The 21,044-nt window shown below is 40.3% G+C and overlaps 1 protein-coding gene across 2 annotated transcripts in view; it reads left to right on the top strand.

Moving 5' to 3' along the window:
• zc3h15 (zinc finger CCCH-type containing 15) overlaps window positions 1-19,583 on the top strand; it is a 50,790-nt gene extending 31,207 nt beyond the window's left edge. The window contains exons 4-10 of one of the 2 annotated variants that reach the window (XM_073047047.1): window positions 4,245-4,397; window positions 12,762-12,847; window positions 13,360-13,539; window positions 14,045-14,191; window positions 14,280-14,378; window positions 14,449-14,602; window positions 18,720-19,583. In XM_073047047.1, the coding sequence (XP_072903148.1) occupies window positions 4,245-4,397; window positions 12,762-12,847; window positions 13,360-13,539; window positions 14,045-14,191; window positions 14,280-14,378; window positions 14,449-14,602; window positions 18,720-18,892 (992 nt within the window). In that variant the 3' untranslated portion in view covers window positions 18,893-19,583. Of the gene's footprint in view, window positions 1-4,244; window positions 4,398-12,761; window positions 12,848-13,359; window positions 13,540-14,044; window positions 14,192-14,279; window positions 14,379-14,448; window positions 14,603-18,719 lie in introns of those variants that run through there. The other variant, XM_073047048.1, reaches the window with a different exon arrangement.
• Window positions 19,584-21,044: the final 1,461 nt, after the last annotated feature.

Here is a 21,044-nt window from a genome sequence, read left to right as displayed (position 1 = left end):
AATCAATAGGATCTTGTAAGGGACTCTTGGATAGGTACATGGACCTTAGAGAAATAGAGGGCTATGGGTAAGCCTAGGTAGTTCTAAGGTAAGGATATGTTTGGCACAGCTTTGTGGGCCGAAGGGTCTGTATTGTGCTGTGGGTTTTCTACGTTTCAATGTTATACAACTTTGAAATTCTTCAGTTATCCAGGTGGCCATGAAAGAAAGGCAGCATGATCATCAACTCCAAATCCCACCTCCCCACAAAAAAAATGAACAAATATGGAACAGGCACATCAACCTCTCCCCACACAAAAACGGAACATGCACATCGACCCTCAAATCCTTCCTCCCACACAACAAAAAGCAAAACCGATCAAGCAGATTGCTCCCCCCATCCCCCTTCATGCACAAACAAGGAACAAACAAAACAGTTCAGGTACATCAACTGTAAGACTGAAAAATAGTTGATAGTCCATCTTAACCGTTTTTTCACGCCTTCTCTCTGTAACTTCTGGCTCCCTTACTAATCATATACCTATCAAACTCCACTTTAAATACACCCAATTACTTGGCCTCCACAGCAATCTGTGGCAATGAATTCCACAGATTCACCACCCTCTGGCTAAAGAAATTCCTCCTCATTCCTATTCTAAAGGGATATCTTATTCTGAGTCTGTTCCTTTGGGTCCTAGACTCAGATTGAAAACCTCCATTAATTATATTAGTTGTGTTAATATCCACTATCTTACTACTACCATCATTTCTTGCCCAGACCCCCCCCCCCCCAATATCCCACCTTATTTGCCACATTCCCTGTAGCATCCCACTCCTAATTTCTGTAGAGCAACATATGCCTGTTTGTGATGATGCTGAGATTTCTGGAAATTTTCTTACTGTTGTAACAAAGTAAAGATGTAATGCAAGAAGTAAAAGCAGGAGTAGGTTAATTAGCTCCTTTCTGCCTGTTCTGTCACCAACAAGATCCTAGCTCGGGTTCCAACCTTTTTTATGCCATGAACCATTACCATTAAACAAGGGGCCATGACCCCATGTTTGGAACCCCTGTCCTAGCTGATCTTTCTACATTAGTGCTCTTCTCAGCACTAACCCCTAATTCTGTGATTCCCTTATTTTAAATGTCTGAGGTTCTGGAGTAGAGAATTCCAAAGATACCATGCGCATTGTGTCACAAGATTTCTCATTTAATCCGAAAAGCTGACTGCCTGTGTTGAGACTGGCACATGGCCAGAGGAAGCATAATCCCTGCACCTATCCTGTCTAACCCTGTAAGATTTTTTCTTATCTTGCAAAGAAATTACTTTGCATATTTTGAAGATCAGAAGTGGAGACCTATAATTTTAACTCTAACCAGTTTTCATGGTTTTTTTTAAATAAGTATGTACAAAGAAATTGTGACTGACCATTAATACTTATAAACTTCTTCATGTATATTTCCAGCAAGTCTACAGTTTTAGTTTTTTTTTTCTGGGTAGAAACGAACAACAGCATTTGAAAGTTATACATGTAATGATCTGAGGTAGAACTATACTAATCATTGCCAATCATGGACGGACACATTTTTGAGAAGCTATCATAAAGGGAACAGTAGTCAGGATGTGGGCTACAAATTACAATGGGAGATAGAAAAGGCATGCAAAAAGGGCAAAGTTGCAATAATCATGAGGGGAATTTCAATATACACGTAGATTGGGAAAATAGGTCGGCGCTGGATCCCAAGAGAGGGAATTTATAGAATGCCTACGAAATGGCTTTTTAGAACAGCTTGTAGTTGACTTCATTAGGGAACAGCAACTCTGGATTGGGTGTTATGTAATGACCCATGTTTGATTAGGAAACCTAAGGTAAAGGAACCCTTAGACAGTGATCATAATGATCAAACTACCTGCGTCTCAATATCACCAAGACCAAGGAGATGGTGGTGGACTTTAGGAGATCTAGGCCTCATATAGAGCCAGTGATCATTAATGGAGAATGTGTGGAGCAGGTTAAGACCTACAAGTATCTGGGAGTACAGTTAGATGAGAAGCTAGACTGGACTGCCAACACAGATGCCTTGTGCAGGAAGGCACAGAGTCGACTGTACTTCCTTAGAAGGTTGGCGTCATTCAATGTCTGTAGTGAGATGCTGAAGATTTTCTATAGGTCAGTTGTGGAGAGCGCCCTCTTCTTTGTAGTGGCGTGTTGGGGAGGAAGCATTAAGAAGAGGGACGCCTCACGTCTTAATAAGCTGATAAGGAAGGCGGGCTCTGTCGTGGGCAAAGTACTGGAGAGTTTAACATTGGTAGCTGAGCGAAGGGCGCTGAGTAGGCTACGGTCAATTATGGAAAACTCTGAACATCCTCTACATCCAGAGACAGAGAAGCAGTTTCAGCGACAGGTTACTATCGATGCAATGCTCCTCAGACAGGATGAAGAGGTCAATACTCCCCAATGCCATTAGGCTTTACAATTCAACCGCCAGGACTTAAGAACTTTTTAAAAGCTATTATTAATGCTTTTTGAGATAGTGATTTAGTTGCATATCATTTTTTTTTACTGAGTTAAGTATTGTATGTAATTAGTTTTGCTACAACAAGTGTATGGGACATTGGAAAAAAGTTGAATTTCCCCATGGGGATGAATAAAGTATCTATCTATCTATCTATCTATCTATCTCTATCTATCTATAATATAGAATTCGCCCTGCAGTTTGTGAAGGAGAATGTCAGTATTACAGTGGAGTAAAGCGAATTACAGAAGCATGAGAGAGGAGCATCCAAAGTTGATTGAAAAGGGCGCTGGCAGGATTGATGGCAGAACAGCAGTGCCTGACAAATCTGTTGGAATTCTTTGAGGAAATAATAGGCCAGATAGACAAAGAGTCAGTGGACGTTGTTTGTTTGGATTTTCATAAGGCCTTTGTCATGATGCTGCACAAGCCTACTTAACAAAATAAAACCTCATAATGCTACAGGAAAGTTACTAAAATGGATAGAAGATTGGCTGGCAGGAGGCAGAGAGTGGGAATAAAGACAGGTAGTGTTGAGGAAGCAGGATGTCTGCAGAAGGACTTGGATTTGGGAAATAGGCTAAGAATTGGCAGATGAAATATAATGTAGGGAAGTGCATAGTCATACACTTTGGCAAAAGGAATAAAGACGTGGTCTGCTTTCTAAATGGGGAGTAACTTCAAAAATCGAAGGTGCAGAGGGCTTGTGAGTCCTTGTGCAGGATTCCTAAAGGTTAACTGGCAGGTTGAGTCTGTGCTAAGGAAGGCAAATGCAATGTTAACATTATTTTCAAGGAGAGTATTATGAGCAGTTTTGGGCCCCATACCTAAGAAAGGATGTGCTAGGATTGGAGAGAGTCCAGAGGAGGTTCACAAAACTGCTCCTGGGAATGAAAATATTAACGTATGAGGAGCGTTTGAATCTAGGCCTATACTTGCTGGAATTTAGAAGAATGGAATAGGGAAATCTTATTGAAACTAATCAAATATTGAAAGTCTGGATAGATTGGATGTGGAGAGGATGTTTCCTATAGTAGGGGAGTCTAGGACCAGAGGGCACAGCCTCAGAATTGGGGACATCCATTTTGATCAGAGATGGGAAAAATTTTCTTTAACTAGAGGGTGGTGAATATATGGAATTCTTTGCCACAGATGGCTATGCAGGCCAAGTCATTGGGTATATTTAAGGTGGAGGTTGATAGATTCTTGATTAATCAGGGTGTTATCTAAAATTAGTTTTATTTTTAAAGATAAAGATTTGCTTAGTCATGTACATCAAAACATACAGCAGAATGTATCATTTGTATCAAATCTGTCAGCAAGGATTGTTCGGGCAGCCTGTAAGTGTGCCAACATAGGATACCCACAACACCCTAACCCTAACTGTACGTCCTTTGGAATGGGAGAGGAATGCCACGCAGTCATGGGGAAAACATACAAACTCCTTCTAGAGAGCGGCAGGAATGAAACCCTGATCTTCCAACTGGCACTAATTCTATCCATTTTAATGTTACACCAACTGCAATGCTGTTGTGCTGTATGATCTACAGTATTGTATGAAAGTCTTGGGCACATTTATATAACTAGGTGCCTAAGACTTTTGCACGGTACTGTACATTGGTTAAAATAGGAAAGTGGTTGGGAAACAGAAATAAGAGTACTTTGTATTAGCTCAGTAGTATTAAGTATTATTTGGTAATTGGAAATGCATCATATATATAATGTGACTTCCTTTTTGTTTTCTTTTTAGGAGCTGATCCCAAATCTGTGGTCTGTGCTTTTTTCAAACAAGGGCAATGTACCAAAGGTGACAAATGCAAGTTTTCACATGACATGTCCCTTGAAAGAAAGAGTGAAAAGCGCAGTATGTATGTAGATGCCAGAGATGAGGATCTTGAAAAGGGTAAGTTGACAAGTCATTAGCCAAAATTTAAGTGTGTGGCAGTATTTATTATCTAAATTTGTTTAATTGGTTCTGGTTTACTATTGGTACATGTACCAAGGTACCGTGAGAAAAGCTTGCCTTGCCTACAGCTCAAGTCATTACACACTGAACTGAGCCAGAATAAACCAATAACAATGCAGAATAAAGTGTAAACACTACTGAAAAAGTGGAGTGCAGGTAAGTGATACAGTGTGAGATCATAGCAAGGTAGATTGAGGCCATGAGTCCATTTTATTATACAAGAAGTCTGTTCCAGAATGTTGCAACTTAGGAATAGAAGCTGTCCTTCAGTCTAGTACATGCTTTGTATCTTCTGCCTGATGATAGGAGAAAACAGGAGAGGCTGGTTCCTTTGATGCATTTAGCTGTGTCCACAACTCTAGTTTCTTGTGGTCATGTGTGGTGCAGTGGACATACCAAGTTTTATTGTATCCAGGCAGGGTGCTTTCCAGGGTACATCGATTAAAAATTGTTGAGTGGATGAGGACATGCCAATTTCTTTAGCCTCCTGAGGAAGCAGAGGTGTTCATGGCCTCTCTTAGCTGTGACATTGTTGAACCAGGACAGGCTTCGGGTGATGTTCATACCTAGGAACTTGAAGCTGTCAACCTCAACATCATTGACATAAGGAGAACATGCACTACCCTCTTCCTGAAGTCAATGACCAGCTTTTTTGTTGACATTGAGGGAAAGGTTTTTGTCACTAAACTCACCATTACTTCCTGTACTCCTCAATATTTTAGATGTGATTCACTGCAGTGGTGTCAGATCTGCAAACTTTTAGACAGAGTTAAAAGCAGAATCTGACAGTGCAGTCATAAGTGTACAGAGAATGGAGTAGGGGTTTGAGGGCACAGCCTTGTGGTGCACCAGTGTTAAGGATAATAATGGCAGAAGTTACTGCCTATCCTTACTGATTGCAGTCTGTGAGTCAGAAAGTCAAGTACAGTTACAGAGGAAGGCACTAACTTCCAGGCTGTCTGTTCTTGCATGCTTGCTCTTTCAGTACAAAATGCAGGAATTCATTTTATGGGTCAAATATAAAGAGGTATCAATTTGACCAGTTCTAGTTAATATCTTCCTCCAAATGTTTTTGTTGCTCCCTTTTGTCTATATGAGGCTTGTCTGTCATGTTGTAAATGTACTTAAATGTATGCAACAATTTTTATGTAAAGATTGAATTCAGCCATGTTTGAGAGTATCAGGCAATTTACAAATAATGTCCTTTTGAAATTTTTTTTAAGTTTAAAAAGTTTGGTTCTTGACAGATGGTTAGTGGGAATTTTGAAAATCTACGGAAAAGCTAAATTGTTAGCAAAACACAAACCTGGCGGAGCTCAGTGGTCAAGGTGCTGCTTGGTCCTCTTGAGTTTCTCCAGTTTGTTTGTTGCTTTTATTGCATTTATAGGATTGTTTGTTGCATTTATATTCTCTTAGCTCAAATCCAAAATATTATCTCTGTAGCTTTCTCTATGGATGTTTCCTGACCTGATGAGTTTTTAGTTTGGTCATCGAGTCATAGAGCACTACAGTGTAAACGGACCTTTCTAGCCCATGCCGAACTATTAACCTATTACCGTCGATCTGCACCCAGATCATAACCCTCACATCCATGTACCTATCCATTTTTTTTAATCAAATGTTGAAATCAAAAACATTCATCACTTGTGCTAGCAGCTCATGTACATCCTTACCATCCTCTGAGCAAAGAAGTTTCCCCTTTTCTTCACCTAAAACATTTCACCTTACACCCTTAACCCATGAGCTCCAGTTTTAGTCTCACTCCACAGTGGAAAAATCCTACTTACATTTGCTCTATTTATACCCCTCTTTGTTTTGTATTCCTCAATTAAATCTCCCCTCATTTTCCTACTCTCTAGAGAATAAGCTAGATAGATCCAACCTATTCACCCTTTCCCTTTAATTCAGGTCTCAGCAATATCCTTGTAAGTTTTCACTGCAATCTTTTAATCTTATTGCTATGTTTCTGGTAGTTAGGTGACCAGAACTACACACAATACTCCAAATTAGGCCTCACCACGTTCTTATTCAACTTCAACTTAGCATCCTAACTCCCGTGCTCATACTATGAGCACTATGAAGGCCAGTGAGCCAAAATCTCTTTACGACCCTCTCTACCTGTGAACCATTTTCAAGGAACTATGGACCTGCATTTCCAGGTCTTTCTGTTCTACCACACTCCTCCGTGCCCTACCACTCACTGTGTAAATCTTATCCTGGTTTGTCCTCCAAAGTGCAACACCTCATGCTTGTTCTTATCGCAGTTTACATACCACCAGCGGCCGACTATAATCAAGTGCTCACGATATTGCTTAATGCCATCTCCAAACAAACAACAGTTGATCCCGACGCATTTCAAATCATAGTCACAGACTTCAAGTTTGTTTGAAGAAAACCCTGCCCAGTTACCGTCAACATATAACCTGTGGCACCAGAGATCCACACATAGTAGGCCACTATTAAACTAAAATGAGGAATGCTCACCGTTCCATGTCCAGATCGCATTTTGGGAAATCTGATCACTTGACTGTCCTATCTGCATATGGCAGACGCCAAAGAGCAAAGCTCCAGAGATTAAAACATCAAAGAAGTGGTTGCAGGTGACAGAGGAGTGGCCTCGAGTTAGTGGACTGGACCATATTCAAGGACTCATCTAGGGACCTGAATGAATAAATCATGATTATAACTAACTTCATTAAATCAGCTGCAGACAAGTGTTCTCACAGAATCATTCAGGGTCTTCCCATTCAGAAGCCCTGGATGAACCATGAGATCTGAAATCTGCCGAGAGCCAGACCCGAGGCATTCAAGTCTGGTGACGAAGAAAGTTACAAGAGGTCCAGGTACAATCTCATGTTTGAAGTGGCAATTCCGAACCAAACCTGAATCAACAAAGGATGCTCGACAGTTGTCACAAGGCTTGAAAACTATCACCTCTTATAAAGTTAAATCAAAACGTCATAGACAAGGCTTCATTTCCAGATGACCTCAAGGCCTTCTATGCTCGTTTTGACTGTCAAAACATGGAGAAGCCATCATGAACTCCCACATCCCCCGGTGATCCTATGATTTCGGTCTCTGAAGCTGATGTGCACGCAGCCTTGAGGTAAACCCACGAAAAGCATCCGGCCCAGATAGGGTGCCCGACCAAGTACTAAAGACCTACTATGCTGATCAATTTTAACAAATGTGTTCATTGAGATCTTTAACCCCTCACTCCAGCAATGCGTGGTACCCACCTGGTTCAAGCAGGCTTCAATTATATCCATTTATTTAATTTTTTTTTGAAATGCTGCGCAGAGTAAGCCCTTCCGGCCTTTGAGCCCCGCTGTCCAGCAATCACCCAGTTTTACTCCTAGCCTAATCACAGGACAATTTACGATGACCGGCTAACCTACCAACCGTACATCTTTGGACTGTGGGAAGAAATCGGAACACCCAGAGATCACAGGGAGAGCGTACAAACTCCTTACAGGTATCAGTGCCCAGTGAGTGCATAGTGACCTGCCTCAATGACTATCGTGCAGTAGCACTTACATCCACAGTAATGAAGGGTTGGTGATGAAGTGACTTGGATCATCCCCAATTTGCCAACCTTCGCAACAGGCCCACAGCAGATGCCATTTAATTGACTCTTCACTCAACCCTGGAACATCTGGACAGCAAAGGTGTAATTATCAACTAGAGCTCAGCATTCAATACCCTCATCCCCTCAAAACTAATCAGTAAGCGCCCGACACCTTGGCCTCAATACCTCCTTGTGCAGTTGGATCCTGGATTTCCTCCCTTGCAGTCAGTTCGGATTGGCAACGATGTCTCCATGATCTCCATCAGCACAGGTGCACCACAAGGCTGTGTGCTTAGCCTCCTGCTCTACTCTACACTTATGACTGTGTGGCTAAGCGATGCCATATTCAAGTTTACTGACAACATCACTGTCGTAGACCAAATCAAAGGTGGTGATAAAACAGCATGTAGGAGGGAGATTGAAACTCTGGCTGAGTGATGTCATAATGACAGCTTCTTACTCTTCTAATATGGGTGAACTTCTGATAAGATGGTGGCACATGTGAACACGGCGGCCTCTTGGAGACCAAGCAGGGGTGCTTTTCTCTCTGTAAAATTTGGGTTTTTTTGTGATTACAAGACAATTCTACTGTAAGAACATTGGGTGCTACAGGTCTTCTCCATTTGTGAGCTGCTCATTGATTGGAGTAAATGGACTGGTGTCTGCAGTGGAGCCAGTCAAGGAGACAAAGAGGTCAGCCGGTGTGCTGGAGAAGGAGCTGGTTTGGGTTTGGAGGAGCTGATCTGCAGCCGGCTACTCGGAAGCATCGCAGTTGGTGCATTATAACCATGGGAGATTGTCTCGGGCATTTTGCTTGCGATCGCAAGACTCTGTTGGACAGTGATAATATAAGTTGCCGAAGAAGGCCTGTTACCTTTGTTTGGTGAAGGGGCAGTGAACATCGGAGCTGCATAGCCTCAGTTGTAGCAAGTACTAGGCCTCAAGCGTCAGTCTTTCCTGCTGCAGATCAGGTGAGCAACGCAAAAGCACTACTACATGGTGAGCTCAGCTGGGGGCTGGCCTTTGGTACTGTCCTTTCGTTTTTGAGCAGAGGACTGTATCATTGATTGCTGGACATTGTCACTATGTTTTCTAGTGAATATGCTTCTTCATTCTATTTTGAATTACGTTACTCTTTTTTTTAAATATTTGCTTGCTATTTTGAATGCTTTGCACCTTGGCCCCGGAGGAATGCTGTCTATGTTTGGTTTGAATGACAATTAAACTTGATTTGATCAATGTCAGTAAGACCAAGGAGCTGATTATAGACTTCAAGAGTAGGAAGCCAGTCCTCATCAGAGGTGGAGACGGTCAGCAACTTTAAATTCCTCGCTGTTGTTATTTTGGAGGACCTGTCCTGGGCTCAACATGCAAATTTGATTACGAAGAAAGAATGGCAGCGACTCTATTTCCTTAGGAGTTTGCGGAGATTCGGCATGACCTTTAAAAACTTTGACAAATGCTTATAGATGTGTATATTAGTTGGCTGAATCTCACCTTGTATAGAAACACCAATGCCCCTGAATGGAAAATCCTACAAGTAGTGGATATGGCCCACTCCGTCACGGGTAAAGCTCTTAACACCATTGAGCATGAAACACTGTCGCGGGAAAGCAACATCCATCATCAGGGACTGATACCACCCAGGACATGCTCTCTTCTCACTGCTGCTATCGGGAAGAGGGTACAGGAGCCTCAGCACTCACACCACTAGGTTCTGGAGCAGTTACTACCCTTCAACCGTCAGGCTCTTGAACCAAAGGGGATAACGTTACTCATCTTTACTTGCTCCATCATTGGATAGTTCTCACAATCGATGGACTCTCCTGTCTCAATATTTAGTGCTTATTAATTAATTTATTATTATTGTTTCTTATTTTTGTATTTGCAGTTTGTTGTCTTCTGCACTCTGGTTCAACACTCTAATTGGGCAATCTTTCATTGATTCTGTTATAGTTAGAGTATGCCCACTAGAAAGTGAATCACAGGGTTGTATATGGTGACATATAAGTACTTTGATAATAAAATTAACTTGAGGTTTAATGCAGGCCAAGTTCAATCTGCCATTCTTCACCCCATTTTATTTTTTTCAGCTGGTCCAGATCCCACTGCAAGCTTTGATAGCCTTCCTTGCTGTTCACTACATCCCAGTCTTGGTGTCCGCTGCAAATTTGCTGATCCAGTATACTACATTATTATCCAGGTCATTAGATATAGATGATAAGCAACAGACCAAACACCAATCCCTGCAGGCACACCTCTAGTCATAGGCTAGTCACATCTACTACATCATCCTGAATGCCAAGCAGCTAAACGTTCTTTACCAACCTCGCATGTGGGACCTCGTGAAATGCCTTGCTAAAGTCCTGCAGACAACATCCACTGCCTTGCCTTCATCAACTTTCATGGTAACTTACTCAAAAAGCTCTCTAAGATTGGTGAGACTCAACCTACAATGCACAAAGCCATGTTGATTATCCCTAATCAGCCCTTGTCTATTCAAATGCTCATCTCTGATCCCTTAGAATACCTTCCAATAATTTACTCACTACTGATGTCGGGCTCATCAGCCTATAACTTCCCAGCTTATTCTTGGAGCCTTTCTTTAACAGCGAACGGCATTAGCTATCCTCCGGCACCTCGCCTTGTGCTAAGGATGTTTTGAATGTCTCTGAGGGTCCCCTGCAGTTTTTGCACTAGCCTCCCTCAAAGTCCTAGGGAATACCTTGTTGGGCCCTAGATAGATAGATAGATAGATACTTTATTCATCCCCATGGGGAAATTCAACATTTTTTCCAATGTCCCATACACTTATTGTAGCAAAACTAATTACATACAATACTTAACTCAGTATAATATGATATGCATCTAAAATCACCCTCTCAAAAAGCATTAATAAATAGCTTTTAAAAAGTTCTTAAATAGTTTACTAAAATACATTGAATGGTAACTTAAGCTCAGTCCTAACCCCGGCACTTTAACATATCTTACCCCTGGTGGTTGAATTGTAAAGCCGAATGGCAATGGGGAGTAATGATCTCTTCATCCTGTCTGAGGAGCATTGCATCGATAGCAACCTGCCGCTGAAGCTGCTTCTCTGTCTCTGGATGGTGCTATGCAGAGGATGTTCAGGGTTTTCCATGATTGACCGTAGCCTACTCAGCGCCCTTCGCTCTGCTACCGATGTCATACTCTCCAGTTCTGTGCCCACGACAGAGCCAGCCTTCCTTACCAGCTTATTAAGATGTGATGCGTCCCTCTTCTTAATGCTGCCTCCCCAACACGCCACCACAAAGAAGAGGGTGCTCTCCACAACTGACCTATAGAACATCTTCCTGCGGATTTATCCAACCTAATTTACCTCAAGACAGCAAACACCACTTCCTCTGTAATTTGTATACAGTCCATGATCTCACTGCTGTGTTGCCTCACCTCTAAAAATTCCATGTCCATCTCATGAGTAAATACAGGTGTAAAAAATCAATTTCAGATCTCCACCATCTCTTTTGGTTCCATGTATAGATGACCACTCTGAATTTAAGGGGACCAATTTTGTCCCTTGCTCTTAGAATGTCTGTAGATGCCCTTGGGATTCTCCTTCACCTTGTCTGCTAGAGCAACCTCATGCCTTTTAGCCCTCCTGAATCCCTTCTTAGTGTTCTCTTGCATTTCTTATTTCTCAAGAACGTCATTTGATCCTTCCTGCCTGTAACCCTGTTATACACCACCTCCTTAACCAGGGCCTCAATATTTCTTGGAAGAGTAATACAGCATGGAACATTTTTAATAATTGATGCCTCCTGCCTGCATACTCATTGACAATCATTGGGCAGCCCTGTCGCACAGCTGCCTCACAGCTCTACTCACTGGTGCTTTATGGAGTTTGCATGTTCCCTCTGTGACTGCAACCTGATAAGCTTCATGAAAATTGAGCAAATGGAATAAAGCCTTCAGCATTCAGGATTGTAGAGTGATCATAGAGATGCACATTGTAGAATTACTCTGTGGCTGGCTGATTCACATAATGTAGTTGCTCCTGGCATCTGAACACCCAAACTTGCATATTCCTGCGCTTTAAAATAGATATCCACTTGTGCTGTGCTGCTCGTTGGAATCTGGCGCAGGCACTCACACAGTAAACGAATGATATCTCTGTGCACCCAAGTATGATGTGAGCCACTGGGGCAATTTGAAGATGTAGGAGGGCTGGAAAGATGTTGGCTGCACTGAGTTGCGGGTCTCGCGTGCAGTCTGGCCAGCACAGTGAAAATGAGCGATGTTTTCGGCACCAGTAGCAGCTTTCCATGTGATTAATCACTATCTAGATCCTATAGTCACATCACCTCTGTTAGGTGATGGGTGTTGGTGCCTCTCCCTTGTGCTTTATTGTACCGATCTGGAGATTTATGTTAACAAGCTTATCAGCGATCACAGACTGCTGAGATTATTGCCCATAGCAAGATCACCAGGCTTGAGAAATGCATGCAGCCATGAGGTGGATTAATGTCGAACCAGAGGATTCCTAGGATCCATTTAGTCTGCTAACATATCTGACCACCCCCCCCCCCCCACCAGCCATACCCTACATTCGCTGTGCCAGCCATGGTGTTAATATTATGTTACCTTTTGAAGTTTTAATAGAGGGTTTCTGTTTTTAGTTTAGGATAGGCTACTGCTTTCCACCTTTGGTAGAGTGCAGAATAATGTTAATCTCAATTTTTTTTCCCTCACAGACACAATGGATAATTGGGATGTGAAAAAACTGGAAGAGGTAGTCCAAAAAAAACACGGTGAGGCAGAGCAGAAGAAAACATCAATAGTAAGTAATCTTCAACACCAAACAGTGTTAACTTTATGTCAATTGTGAGTGTGAGCATGCACGTGCATTTAGGGATACATTCAGGTGTACACTTGTTACTGTATTTTGACACTGTCAAGGATGACATAGTCTGCAGATGTTTGCATCGTTATTGCTGGCTTGCAAGATATTGGAGGATGATCAGTGGCCATCACTGTAAAGAGGATAACTCGTTTGGGGTCTAGAGAATTAGAAACTGGATTTAACTGATTTGTTGGTTGTTTGCCAAAGCATAATAATCAGCTTTTCTAAACATGAATAACATTTTAAAAAATATTTCTTTTGTACAGACTCCATATTTGCAACCATTTCATTCCAATAAGTATAGCTAGTCTTTATTTAAATGTGCATCTTAATTGGAGTTATTGTAATTTAGTAGGAAAGTAGCTACATTTGCTTAAACTTTTAATAATGTGGGATGTGGTGAACTAAATTGTACTGAAATTTGCTTCATTTCCTTGTTTCTGGGTTAGGTATGTAAACATTTTCTTGAAGCTATTGAGAATAACAAGTACGGCTGGTTCTGGATTTGTCCTGGAGGAGGAGATAGTTGTATGTACCGTCATGCCTTGCCACCGGGCTTTGTGCTGAAGAAAAACCAAAAGAAAGAAATACAAGAGGAGATTTCATTAGAAGATTTAATAGAAACAGAGGTACAGAAAAAGTATTTTGTTAATTAATCTCACCCTAGTCAGTGTTGTGAGTAACTCATTGAATAAAATAGTTTTTAGATAAAAATTAAGTAGAACTAAATTTTAAGGTTTTGTAAACAAAGCTGTTTGCATTCTTATTAAATCAACCATCTTCTTTCTTGAACTGAATTTTGTATCATAGTTTAATTTAACGCTGACACAACTTGCCTACGTATCCCACAATTAATTGAGTATATACCTGTCCCATCCACATGGTGGTGCTAGATATTAAATGATCTAATAGCAATAGTGTTGCACAGTGATTTTCGTTTTGCTGCCGCAGTCTTCAACTATATCAGTTTTGTACAATTTTAATATTTTGAATTCTTAACTACGGTGTATTATAGCAAATCAATGTAACTCTTTTGGTCCTGTACTAAACTCTGTCAGTCGAACCTATTATATGGAGTCAAAATGTAAAGAATTTGAACAAAATGTAAATTAAGATTTTGTGTTTAAATTTAAGAGAGCAGCCTTGGGACCAGAAGTAACTAGAATCACTCTTGAAACCTTCTTGGATTGGAAGAAAATGAAGAGACTTGAGAAAATTGAAAAATCTCAGCAAGACCTAGAAAAGAGGAAAGCAGATTTCAATGCCGGCAAAGCTTTTGGTGTATGTGTACTTATAATATCACCTACTCAATTGATGCTGTTTGATATTTATTCAAAGACTCAATTTTGGAATAATTCTTCACATCCAGGTGAGTGGACGTGAGGTCTTTGAATTCCGACCTGAATTGATCAGTGCCGATGATGATGAAGCAGATGACACCCAGTATTCTCAGGAACAAAACGAAGAGGTAAGTTTCACTACACGATGCCTTCTGCTACTTCTGTCATAAGGCCTTTAACTGATTCTCTTCATTCTAGGTCGAAGAGGCAGCACAGATCAGTGACATTGATGTTTCCCGATTTGTGCCAATAGAAATAGAGAAGACTGGCATTACGGTTTCAACTGGATTTGATCGGAAGGGAGAAACACATTCTGCAAGTTTACCTAAAGAAATGTCAAATGATGCAGATGGTGAGTGGGTTAATTCATACATTTCTTGCAAAGTCTAGGTGACCCACCTGAATTTATTAAAATGAAGAATATGTAGCCACAGATTTCACTATTTTATATTCCATTGAGTGATTAATCTTCACTGGTAATGTTTAAATTATCTAAAATTTAGTACTTTCATGCAGTTAAATTTCAAGTGGTATAGTTATCCACCTGTTACAGTGCTTGTAATCAATATCAGATTTTCCTCCTAAGAAATTGATGTCAGAATTTAGTTTTGTAGCTGAGTTTGACTAAATATGATATCATTTTTATTTTACTGCTATTGCCTTAGATTCCTGAAGATTGGTACTCCTGATGTCATCTTGAGTACTGTCCAATGAACAAATGAGAAATAGGATTAAAGCAGATGGTCCCTTCTGTCTGCTCTGGGGTTCAATATGGTAATTCTTCCCTTCACCATTTTCAAGTCCCTCAGTATCTGGCCAGTCAACTGGGCCTCCACAGCTCACAGAAAATTGCAAAGATTTTCTACCATCTGGATGGAGAAATTCCTTCTCAAATGTCCTGATTAGTTGGTTCTTAATTTTTGATGCTGTGATACATGCAATTCTGCTTGAATTAATTTTATAGACTTCAATGAAATTGGCTTTTATTTTTCTAAATTCCAGAACAAAGGCTTCCCAACCTGCCATTAACGAAGGGATCTGTGGTCTCTAGGTTGGGAACCCTTAGTCTGGAGTATGAGACAGCTGTGAAATTGATGCCAATGACAAACCTGCCGTTCCATTTATCAATTTAGTAGAATACTGCTGCATCACATCCATGGGTAGGGAAACCTGGTGGCCTGTATCAGATGTCAGCCTATCAGTACTCTATATAACTAGAGTAAAGCAGCTCTACTATTATACTTTTTTAATGATTGCCAATGTGCATGTGCTTTTTGCTCTACCTAGTAACTTGGGTACAAGGATACCCAAGTCCCTCTGAATATCAACTTATCATATTAAAAGTGTTTTGTTTTTATGATCCAAGTAGGTGATCCCATGTTTTGTTTGCTATGTTTCATCTGCTGTATGCCATTTCAATCATCTAAACTGTCTCTGTTCTCTTGGAGCCTCTCTGTATTCTCCATCCACTCCTACATGATTGCCTGTTTATGTATCATTGGTAAACTTGATATTTTTACACATTTCATCCCCTTGTCCACATCAGTGGCATCATTTGCTGAATCCGTGGGTCCCAACAATAAGACTTCACTGGTCATGATCTCCCAGCTCAGAAATTACCTATTAATTACTTCTGCTTCTGTTCTGTTAATTACTCCTTAATCCATGCCGGTATATTATTTCCAATTCTCTGTGCTCTAATTTTAATATTCTGTGTGGCATCTTTTTAAAGCCTTCAGAAAGTCAAAATTGCATCTTCAAGATGCCCTTTGTTACTTTGGATACAACTCCAAAATCTTTCAGATTTGTCAAACATGATTTTCCTTTCATAAATGGATACTGAATCTGTTCAGTCTGATTGTTTATTTCCAAGTGCTGTGTTACCACTTGCTTACTTGGAGAATTGAGAGCAACTTTGGGCCTTAATCTAAGAAAGGATGTGCTGAAGTTGGAAAGACTCCAGAGGGGGTTCCTGAGAATTGTTGTTGGCCTCCGTTAGTCTCGTGAGACCATGGATTTGCACCTTGGAAAGTTTCCAGGGAGCAAGCCTGGGCAAGGTTGTATGGAAGACCGGCAGTTGGCCAAGCTGCAAGTCTCCCCTTTCCACGCCACCAATGTTGTCCAAGGGAAGGGATTAGGACCCATACAGCTTGGCACTAGTGTCTTTGCAGAGCAATGTGTGATTAAGTGCCTTGCTCAAGGACACACAAGCAGCCTCAGCCAAGGCTCGATCTAGCGACCTTCAGATAACTAGACGAATGCCTTAACCACTTGGCCACACGCCAACACATTCCTGAGAATTACCCTGGGAATGAAAGGGTTAACATATGAGGAGTGTTGGTGGCTCTGGACCTGTACTCACTGGAGTTTAGAAGAATTGGGAGGGGGGGGTCTCATTAAAGAAGTAGATAGATTGGGTGTGGAGAGAGTATTTCCTACAGTAGGGGAGTCTAGGATCAGTAGGCACAGGCTCAGAATAGAAGGATGTTCCTTAAGAACAGACGAAGGGTAATTTCTTTAGTCAGAGAGGCTATATTGGCTATATTTAGAGGAGGTTGATAGGTTCTGATTAGTAAGGGCACCAAATGTTGCCTGAGACAAAGGCAGGAGAATGAGATTGAGGAATAAATCAGCCATGATTGAATGGCAGAGCAGACTCATTGGGCCAAAATGGCCTATTTCTCTTCTTACATCCTATGGTCTCAATTTATTCCCTATTTCTAACTAGCCTAAAGCTTGCTGTTGTCTGCCTTTTTACCTGAAGGAATGGAGTTTTATTTGCTCTCTTCCAATCTCTGACTAATACTAGAATCTGGAATTTTGTAAAATACTGATTAGTGCTTATGCCAACTCCATGACTACTTCCTGAATTCTAGGATTCAGATAATCAGGCTTTGAGCTGTAGACCTGTTCTGTTATTTCTGGGAGGACTTGTGTGTTTGTGAAGGCAGGCCTCTAGATGTATCCAACCTGATTTTATTTTTTGGTTGCATTGGTATTTTACTGTCCCTGATTGTACTTTAGCCCTCTACTACAATGTAAATCTGTCTTAATCTTGGGTTTAGTTTATTTAGCCACACTATACACTTCTGTTTTCAACCTAGTATAATTTTACCTTTCATTGTAGTATCTGCCTTGAAGAGTTCTGTATATTGTAAACTAAACACATTATTTCAATGTTAGGTTAGGTAAGATTTATGTTACCTCTTAACATGCATCACTAATTTCCTGATTTTTATACTGTACACTGCATTGCAAGTGTTAGGATGATGTATATACTTCCTGCCCTTGCAGTTTCTCAGCTTGATTCAGGCTAATCCTATTACTTAATCATCTGAGACAAATTCCTGCCTTCCTCTTTGAGCATTTCATATCAATGCTATTCAGCCTCCTTTTCCATTTTTCATATTGCCTCTATGTGAAGAATCTTAGGATAAGTAATTGCCAAACTTGGTCACCTTGTCTCTGTAATGCTGGTTAGATTGAACCTAATTCTATTTGTACTATTAATTCACCTTCATATTACCGATGTCAGCATAAACTCCTTAAATTTCAGGACCTGTTTTGTACACTTGACGCAACTTACAGGTGTGTTGCAACTTTTGGAGTGGGGCAATATGGATAATTTAAAACACTATTTTTATCCTGCAACATTAAGACTCCCTGATGTGTTCTAAATTAAGCACTGTGGCTTTATGATGAATGTTTTAATTTAATAGACTGGTTGACTGACTAAATGGTGAAATAATGAAAAGCTATTGCCAAATTGGCTGAATTGAAGGATGTTTGCTATTTGAAATTGGGTGGCATAGGTTTTCCTTGAAGCAGCTTTATTGGATTCTGTTAAGTATCTTTTTGGTTCTTTGGTTGCACAAACCACAGTTTCTCTCCTAAAGTTTTATTCAGGCCATTGTAAACCCCCATTGCAACTTACGGCATAGCTGTTTATAATTCTCATATCACTGGACTAGTGCTCTGGTTTAAATGAAGGAATGGGGGAGGAAGGTAAAAGCTAAGTATGCAATTAATATTCATCCTTTTGAAGCAGATTGATTGTCTGGGTCTGGTCAAATTTTACTTTAATGTGTCGAGTAGAGCTTTTATTTTTCCCCTGTATAGGAGCTAGTGCTTATTAAATTGTCAGAAAACAAATTTAATAAAGGACAACAAACATAAAAAATGGAAAAAAAAGCTGGCAATCATGGTGGATGTGCTTCATTACTGGGAAGCAAAATAAGATTTAATTTACCATTAATTGAAAATATTAAGCAGATCGAATTAACTGGCAAACATCCATTTAGTTTTATCAATGCACCATTAGTGTTTCTTTTTCATTCCATGTAACTTAATTTTGCTAAATGTCTGGATATGTGGATGTGGCTTGCTTTCTTTGGACATGTTGAAATATGCACCGAACCCTTATTTTCATTGCAGAATCTCTCATTATGTATTATTTCATTTATTTGCAGAAAATAAATTAGATGAGGCCTCGGGAGGAGTTGATAATGGAAAAGATGTTAAACTAGATGGAGAATTAGCAGATGGTCATATTGATGGTGTCCCAGTAGATGAAAATCTCTTTACTGGAGAAGATCTTGATGAGCTAGATGATGAATTAGACAATTTGGATTTGGAAGATTAAGGAACATGGAGACAAGCATGTTGAACATAGACTTGGAGATTCAAAAGACTTCATGTAAAAGAAATCAGTCCGATGTTTATTTAATGTTTGATCCTATAGACCTCTCCTGTGCTGCTTATGAAAAAATGCAGAATTTGGTAATATGGCCTTTGCCATGATTGTAATGTTCCCTGTAAACTGCCGGTAGTGGAAATCAGCCTTTCAAAATTGTCCAAAATTTGTGTGCCAATATTCTCTGACATTGTCAGCTATGATAATGAAGGTCAGTATTGCCACATTTTGCGCTGTTGAGCTGCAATCATTTAAATCAAATATGTGATCTATTTAAAGAACAATATTCCCTTGAAACTATGTGCTTCAGCTCATTTCGGGTAAGAAAGATGTAGAGCCATCTGAACATCGGATTTGAGACTGCATACTTAAAAGGAGAGTGAAATAAAGTTAACCATTCTGATTAAGTTATTCTATAGATCATTACATGGAGCACAGTGTTAAAGCCATTGTCACATTACAGAGTGTATCAAGCACCACTGCCAAATCCATAATTTACAATTTTACAAAGATACTGAATATGAAATTGGCAGTGTTAAATATCAAATTAATTGAAATGAATAATGCAAGTGTCTAATTTTAAAATATTCAAACCATTCATGTCTGTGCAGGTTGTAAATAAAGTGTATTTGAAGAAAAACTGACTGCTTTGCAATTCTTTAGATTTACTTGATGATTTTAATAATCATAGCATGTTTACTAATGTAGTTGCAAGAAAAAGTTTGTCAACCCTTTGCCATTACCTGATTTTCTGAAATAACTACTCATAAAATATGGTCTGATCTTCATCTAGTCACAATAATAAGCAAACAGTCTGCCTAAACTAATAACACACAAACAATTGTACTACTTGTCGTCAATACTGAGTATACATTTTAAATAATCACGGTCTAGGCTAAAAAAAAGTATGTGAACTTCTGGGGTAATGCCTTCTACAGAAGCTATTTGGAGTCAGGTGTTCCAATCAGTGAGGTGAGATTGAAGGTGTGGGTTGCCCAGCCCTGTTTTTAAAAAAAAGATACGTCAGGTTACTGACAGACCCTGCTTTTCTCAAGAAATAACTGTTTATGTGCACCATGCCTTGACCAAAACAACTTTCAAAGGATCTTAGAAGAAGAATTGGAGAGGTGCATTTAAGGTAAACCAGGTAATTTCAAAGGGTTCACAACTCTCTTGCATCTGTATATCAGCATTTAAATATAGTTCAGAAGTTATTATTCTGATTTAAATGTGGTTGTCAACTATGTACCTTCAAGCGTACAGTACAGTCAACCTGTATACCTTATTAATGCAAGTGCGGAATCTATTCAGCCAATCATGTGGCAGCAACTCAATGTATATACAAGCATGGTCAAGAGAATTTAGTTGTTCAAACCAAACATCAGAATGGTGATCTCCCCTCCACTCTCTGCAATAATCCCAACCTTGCCACCAAACAAGCAGATAAAAGGGGTGCTATTGTGTGGTGGACTGACCTCTACCTTGCTAAGGCCAGGTAGCAACTCTAAGACACCTTAGAGTTAAGACATCTTTTCCTCCACCAGTGATGCTCCCTTCACCATAATCTCCCCCATTTCCCGGACATCTGTGCTTACCCCACCTTCCCACTGCCATACCAGGGAAAGTGTTCCTTCCTCTTGTCCTCGCCTATCATACCATGAGCCCCTGCATCAAACACATTCTCTACAACTTCCACCATATTCAATGGGATCCTACCACCAAACAAATCTTTACTTTTCTCTCTCTTCCCCCCCCACATTCTCCGCTTTTCTCAGAGATCACTCCTTCCTTGATTACCTTGTCCATACATCCCTCCTGGCGCACATCTGTGCAACTGAGAGAAATACTCAGCTGCCCATTCAACCCCAATCAGGGACCCAAATGGTATTTCTAGGTGAGGTAATGTTTCACCTGTGAATCTCTAGGGGTTATCCATTGTACCTGCTGCTCCCAATGTGTCTGCTTCTGCATTGGTGAGACCTGACAATTTGGGAACTGCTTTGTAGAGCATATTTCCATCCGTCAAAAGCAAAATATCCTGGTTTTAATTTTAATTTTAATTCCTATCTCCATTCCTGGCCAGACATGTCTCCACCACAAT

Source organism: Hemitrygon akajei, chromosome 5 (assembly GCF_048418815.1).
Source record: "Hemitrygon akajei chromosome 5, sHemAka1.3, whole genome shotgun sequence".
Classification (NCBI taxonomy): domain Eukaryota; kingdom Metazoa; phylum Chordata; class Chondrichthyes; order Myliobatiformes; family Dasyatidae; genus Hemitrygon; species Hemitrygon akajei.
The sequence above is the reverse complement of the archived record's forward strand: the minus strand, read 5'-3'. Positions and strand labels throughout refer to the sequence as shown.